We start from the raw sequence: 7197 nt of genomic DNA, 5'->3' as shown, positions 1-7197 counted from the left end.
GATGATGTAGAATTAAATGGAGCTTCCATATTTCCAAGAACGGGAAACATTTTTTAGTATTTTATATGGATTAAATTACGTCGCAAACATTTTAGTATTTTACTCTTATTACATCAGATGAATCAATAAAAAAATAATAAATCCATAACTTAACAAATTTAATTAAAAACGTACCTAAGCTACAGTAACATACCCTAACGGCTTGAAATCACGTGATCGCGTGTTCCACAACAATGTAGACTTTGCTTTACAAACATTAGATTTTTATTAAAATTCACAGAAACACCTCGTTTTAATATAATAAAAGCACTTCGATGGCTATTTGTTCCCACCCCGTGATTTACGACTAATTCGTGACTTTAATATTTCTTTGTTAATGACAAAGAATACATGTTTATAGGCAGTTTTCAACGGCGGAAGTAGCAGTGTAAAATTGGTATGTTCTTTTTATTAATTAACGTCTATGAATAAATAATATTAAAAAAATATTGAAGCATACAAAGGGACATAGGGATCGAAAAGCGACTTGTTTTTATACGTTTTATACTAGGTATGTAGTGATAATAATGGGACCTCCATCAAAAATAATATAATACTATTGTAGTACCACCTTATTTGTGATAGTTTAATCTATGATATGAAATAACTGGATTCTGTCCGCGACTTCGCCTTCCTTTTTTAATACATAACAAATAATATACAGAAGCCTTCTTCAAAGAAAGCATTCGATTTTTGCTTTTAGTCCGAGTTTCGATCGCACAACCTATTGTAAATTCACTTATACCTATGAAAATTTATAGATAAAAATAACAGAGCGCAATTATATTATAGTAAAACTCTTTTTACTATGGTTAATGGTTATATTGTACTGAGCAAGAAAGCACCTACATCTTAATATATATATCATATAAAATGCCCCCTTTATAAGCGTTCAAGCAAGTTAATTTAAAATGTTCTCCTACAGCTACAAAGTTGATTCTGAAACCAAATCGTTCGTTAATAATGACAGACATTTAAAGGCAAGCAAAACTCGATTAATTCACCATAATTCACATAAATTGAGAAATTCATTCTGACCCACGATTCTGAAACGCAATTTTGGACGTGGTATTTGGAATCCATAGTTGGATGCATATCAAAATCTCTGATCGTTATACTGTCTGTTTTTTTACGTCCGTTTTTTAGATCTTTCAATGGTAATAAAGGTGCCCTGAATTTGTGAGCTTTTTGCCTTTTTATGAATAATTCTTAAATTAATTAAAATTAACAAACTAACAAAATTTAATTATATGAAATCAATATTGTAACGGACAGTAATATGTGTTCTGTGGTAACGGACGTGACGTCGCCTGTCACCTCCGTCAAGCCAAGCCGCCATGTTGACATCCCCTCCTGCCAGCCGCCATGCCACCGCCATGCCTACCAGCCAGCCACGCGGAGGGGATAAGCCTATATATTAGCTTGCCATTGCTAAACGTGGATTATTCTTGTTAAAACTTTCAAAATAAATAAGTGTGTCGTTACGCTGCAATTTTATTTTCACCATTGCTTCACAAATCAGAAGCGGGATGAAACGACGTCGACCACAAGTTTGTCGACCTCCTGACGAATCAATGTCGGAGGAAGATGAGGGTACTTCTTCACCGCCTGCACGGAAGCTGCTCAAGAATCTGCTGGAAAAAGAAGTAGTAAAGGCTTTACGCAACCTGGAAGATGACCCCCAAGCTCCAAATAAGTCAAAAGTCCATCGTGCTGCATCTTTAATCCCGGAATTTGACCCTGATAGTGAGGAATGCACGGTACAAGCATGGATTCGTAAAATTGACCAAATTGGGGAAATAAATGGATGGGACGATACAACTAAATCATTTTACCTACAAGATAAGCTGCGAGGTCAAGCAAAGAAGTGGTATAATCGTCTAGAGAACTACGATTACACGTGGGAACAATGGAAGGATATGCTATTGCGAGCATTTCCTCGATATCGCGATTATGGAAATATGCTTGAAGAATTACTACAAAGGAAGAAGCAACCTACAGAGACGATGACAAAATACTATCAAGATAAAATCGCCATGTGCTTCCGATGCAAGTTATCCGATAGCGCCAGCGTTTCCTGTATCATTCGTGGTCTGCCACTATCGCTACAACCTAATGCTCGAGCCTTCCAATGCCACACGCCAGGAGAGCTTTACGAAGGATTTTTATGTGCACTTGACGACTACCGTACTTTACCTATCGACACAAGGTTTCATAAAAATTTGGTGAGTAGGCCATCTCACCTGGATAAAAAGTCAATGCCACCCAATGTCGAAACAGACCCGTGTCCGAGATGCAAGAAAACTGGTCATTTACTGCGTGATTGCTCCCTACCTGACACACGTACATGTTATAAATGTGGAAACAAGGGACACATTGCTTCACGTTGTTCTACAATTGCCACGGAAAATAGAAGATCTATCTCAACCGACAACATAAAAGAAGTAAATGTACTACGCCCTTATAATGAAATATACAAAAAGGTCGTTAAAGTCGATGGCATCCACGTGAAAGCATACATTGATACCGGCAGTCAAGTTAACGTTTTAAACGAACAAGTATCGAACGCATTGTCATTGGATGTCAAACCGACGAGTGTCATTTTAAAAGGATTCTCCGGTGGACTCTCAACGAGTCGTGGAGAAGTCGAATTTCAATTAGAAATTGACGGTATAACCATGAAATGCCACGCCTACTTGTCTAACATCAAAATGGCCGATGTTAATCTTTTAATCGGTCAGCCTGTCATCAACAGCGAAGGTATGACATTGACAGTTAACAAAGGCCTTGTCGAATTTAATCGTACTCAAGATCCCATTTGCGATATTGAGGCTATCGAAGACCATGATCGCTTTAAAGTCGTCACAGTCAACGAAGAGAGACTTCCACCTGGCTCTTCCATCATTCAAGTGCGGGTTCTCGGAAATAAGGTCGGCAACGGTGTGGTTACACCGCCTCGGCATCATGAGCTGCAGGGAGTGGCCTACTCTCTTCCATCCACCCTGCTCACTGGTGAAGACGGGTACATCAAAGTCATCAACATGGGCTGCGAGGTTATCGTGTGGCCGCCGGGAGAGGTCCTAACCAGGGCTGAAAGCTGCCAGGAGTCTCCACTACAGCCAAATAGCCAGGTTGCTTGCCATAGATTTGCCAATTATAATGCTAATAATAAAGCTTACTAGTGATCAGCCTATTTACCGCCAGCCTTATCGATTATCGCATAGCGAACAAGCAGTAGTTCAGTCTAAAGTGATTTATTAGATGCCGAGATTATCAAAGAGTCTGAATCTAGTTATGCATCTCCGGTCATTTTAGTCAAAAAGAAAAACGGTGACAGTAGGATGTGTGTTGATAACCGTGCCTTAAATGCTATTACCGTAAAAGATAGATTTCCATTGCCAAACATAGACGATCAGGTTTCGAAATTAGCGGGCCACAAATATTTTACGAGTTTAGATATGGTTCAAGGCCATCATCAATAATTACGTGTTAGTAATGAAGATACACACAAAACTGCATTCATAACACCTCAGACCAGGGTCATTTCGAGTACACTCGTATTCCATTCGGTTTAGCGAACGCGCCATCCGTTTTTATGCGGTTGATAAATAAAATAGTTGAATCTGTAGGTAGAACTAAAAATAATAATGTTAAAAACAAACATGGTAAACGTGAAATTTAGGCATTTCTGGACGATTTACTCTTCCCTCGAATGACGTTATGTCAGGCGATATTTTGCAAGCGGTACTTGTCAAACTTGAAGTAGAAAATTGAAAATTAAACATGAGTACTAAGTGTTCGTTCTTGCAAAATGAAATAACGTATTAGGTCATAAAATATCGGCTAAGGGTATTCAACCGGGCGATTCAAAGTTATTAGCGGTGTCTCGTTTTCCAACACCGACCAATGTTCATAGTGTGCGTCAATTTATCGAGTTGTGTAGTTATTTTCGTAAGTTTATTTACAATTTTGCTATCATTGCCCGCCCTTTAACCGATTTAACTAAAAAGAAAGCTTCGTGGATATGGAGTAGTGATCAAAACAATAGTTTCGAACAATTAAAAAAGTGTTTGTGTTCCGAGCCTGTGTTAGCTTTGTACGATCCTGTGCTTTGTACGGAAATACATACTGACGCGTGTAAATTAGGAATAGCAGATTGATGGTAGAGATTGTCTAATCTAAAAATGAACGCCCCTCCACTGTGTTTACGCTCACATTCAAAGTACGTGTATAGACGCAATACACACAAATTGGTCTGCCTCATTGGTCGTTCAGTCCTCCAGTCCCGTCCATGCCCGAACGACAGGACCAGTTGGCCAACTAGTGCATAAATGACGCGATGCACGACAGAACGGACGTGTCATTCCGTACATAGCGCGCTCTCCCCGCCATACAATGCTAGGCACCTGAACTGATCGCCCGATTAGTTGACAAATCAGTGCGCGAGTGTCAAAGTTTGCAGTAGAATCGACGCGCGCACACATATAAAGTGGTTCAATAATTATTTGTCCTCACACATTGAAACAATTAAGTTTAGTGGAGGGGCGTTCATTTTTAGATTAGACAATCTATACGTTGCGACCCGTTTTATATTTTAGTAGGGTGACAAGTAAAGAGGAAAGCATGTATATTAGGTTCAGGTTATAAACTGGAAACTCTTGCCGTTGTAGAATCCTTGCGTCGTTTTCGCGTATATATAGTAGGAAAAAAAGGTTAAGATTGTTACTGATTGTACAACAGTCCGCGCTACGCTTAACTTACTAAACGTGACATTATACCACGTATCGCAAGGTGGTGGCTTTCTATACAAGATTACGATATAAGCGTAGAGTATAGGCCGGGGGAACGAATGAAACATGTAGAATGTAGATGCGTTAAGTAGACATCCAGTAGACACTATGAACGTGAATCGTCTCGAAGTAGCGGATTGGTTTTATATGGTGCAATGTCAGGATACTAAAAGCGAGCGCTAGAATGAAACGTAACTTCGATAGGAAACGAAAATCCGCTCACATATATAAGGGTGATTTATTGCTAACGCGTCAAGCACCTACTTGTTCAGCATCCAAAGTTAACACTAAACTTGACGACTTGCATTCCGGTCCTTATGTCGTAACGAAAGTATTGGGCAATGATAGGTACCAAATTAGAAGTATATAGGGTTTACGTGGGTATAAGAGTTTTAGTGGGTTAGTAGCTGCAGATTCGTAGAGGCCCTATAAAAGTATTGTTACAGTTTCTGATAGTGCTAGCAGTTCGGATGAGCAAATGGAAACCGAAGATCTTATTGATTTATTAGAGAGCTAATTATTTTTGTTGTTCCTGTGGGAACAACTGTTTCAGGATGGCCGAGTGTAACGGACAGTAATATGTGTTCTGTGGTAACGGACGTGACGTCGCCTGTCACCTCCGTCAAGCCAAGCCGCCATGTTGACATCCCCTCCTGCCAGCCGCCATGCCACCGCCATGCCTACCAGCCAGCCACGCGGAGGGGATAAGCCTATATATTAGCTTGCCATTGCTAAACGTGAAAAATAAATAAGTGTGTCGTTACGCTGCAATTTTATTTTCACCATTGCTTCACAATATACAGGGTGTCCCAAAAAGTAGTGATGAACGGAAGCTGGGAGGTAGAGGACCTAGAGGGCTATCCGAATCACCCCCATGTGTGTTATGCGATTTTTCGTATTTTCGGAGTTATGACTCTTTTTTCAATTTTTCACCTATCGCCGAGTACGATGATATTTTCACTCATGGTGACATCAATTATTGCGGAAGATGCTTGATTTTTTTTTGTGTGCTACGCTGAAAGATAGGCCAATTCAGTATGGTAATATTTACTATCGTTAGATCTTTGAATGGAATAAAAAAAAGGATGAAATGCCAAGAAAGGTAAAATTTCCCGGTATGTTCACCACTTCAAGGGCCCGTAAAAAAATAAAATCACATAAAAAATGTTTTCCGTTTGGCTTTTAAAAACTTGCTCTATCTATCAGGTAGCTACCCTGAAAATTTCATTTTATTATTCAGAAGGCTTCAATCGAAAAATTGAAATCTAAATGTGGTAAGTGCAAAAATTTTATTAACATGATGATCATTAAAACCAATAAATTGGTGTTTAATTACCAGAATTTTTTAAAATGACCCCGCTGTTGCTCAGTGCAAGTGCGACATCACCGTAAAAAGTTGTCTTTTAAATGTCTGAATGCCCTTTTATCATTTTTAATGGTTTCTTCTGCTACTATGAATTTCCGGGTTATTTCGTCCAAATTGTAGCAGTCTCTCGTCTTTGTAGTATCCCCACGGAAAAAAATCAATATGGTTTATGTCCGGAGACCGTTCAGGCCAGGCTAAAGGGTAAAGATACCCTGAAAGATGGATTGGTCGTTGCAGCCTGCGCATGCGCCGGTGACGCTTGCCTTAAAACCTGGCCTCCACGGTCCCTCGACCTAAACCCAATTGATTTGTTTCAATGAGGATACTAAATAGACCTCGGCTACTTGAGAGAATGTCACAATTTGGACTAAATAGCCCGGAAATTCATAGTAGCAGAAGAAACCATTTAAAATTATAAAAGGGCATAAAGACATTTAATAGACAACTTTTTACGGTGATGTCGCACTTGCATTGAGCAACAGCGGGGTTATTTTAAAAAAAATTCTGGTAACTAAACACCTATTTATTGGTTTTAATGATCATCATGTTAATAAAATTTTTGCACTTACCACATTTAGATTTCAATTTTTCGATTGAAGCCTTCTGAATAATAAAATGAAATTTTCAGGGTAGCTACCTGATAGATAGAGCAAGTTTTTAAAAGCCAAACGGAAAACTTTTCTTATGTGATTTTATTTTTTTATGGGCCCTTGAAGTTGTGAACATATTGGGTAATTTTATCTTTCTTGGCATTTAGTTCTTTTTTTTATTCCATTCGAAGATCTAACGATAGTAAGTGTTACCATACTGAATTGGCCTATCTTTCAGCTTAGCACACAAAAAAAATCAAGCATCTAGCGCAATAGTTGACGTCACCATGAGTGAAAATATCATCGTACTCGGCGATAGGTGAAAAATTGAAAAAAGAGTCATAACTCCGAAACTACGAAAAATCGCATAACACACATGGGGGTGATTCGGATAGTCCTCTAGGTCCTCTAC

At 39.0% G+C, this 7197-nt stretch overlaps 1 protein-coding gene across 2 annotated transcripts; it reads left to right on the top strand.

The window, feature by feature from the left end:
• Positions 1-1305: 1305 nt before the first annotated feature.
• On the top strand, positions 1306-5564 carry LOC149898602 (uncharacterized). 2 transcript variants are annotated; one of them, XM_090114952.1, is made up of 2 exons: positions 1306-3170; positions 5383-5564. In XM_090114952.1, the coding sequence occupies exons 1-2, from the start codon at positions 1569-1571 to the stop codon at positions 5395-5397; spliced, it is 1617 nt and encodes a 538-aa protein (XP_089971078.1). In that variant the 5' UTR covers positions 1306-1568; the 3' UTR covers positions 5398-5564. The 2 variants fall into 2 exon arrangements, 1 of the variants encoding a protein (XP_089971078.1); XR_016458024.1 differs by lacking the exon at positions 1306-3170 and adding an exon at positions 3870-4201.
• The last annotated feature ends 1633 nt before the right edge of the window (positions 5565-7197 follow it).

Source organism: Colias eurytheme, chromosome 22, assembly GCF_061535395.1.
Source record: "Colias eurytheme isolate Ceu_HAF_F1 chromosome 22, ilColEury1 Martin Lab GWU primary, whole genome shotgun sequence".
Taxonomy (NCBI): domain Eukaryota; kingdom Metazoa; phylum Arthropoda; class Insecta; order Lepidoptera; family Pieridae; genus Colias; species Colias eurytheme.
Note: the sequence above shows the minus strand (reverse complement) of the source record. Positions and strands in the feature narration are given on the sequence as shown.

Bases quoted from the DNA above. Each gene is read 5' to 3' on its own strand.
- LOC149898602 (XM_090114952.1), top strand. From the start codon at position 1,569: ATGAAACGACGTCGACCACAAGTTTGTCGACCTCCTGACGAATCAATG.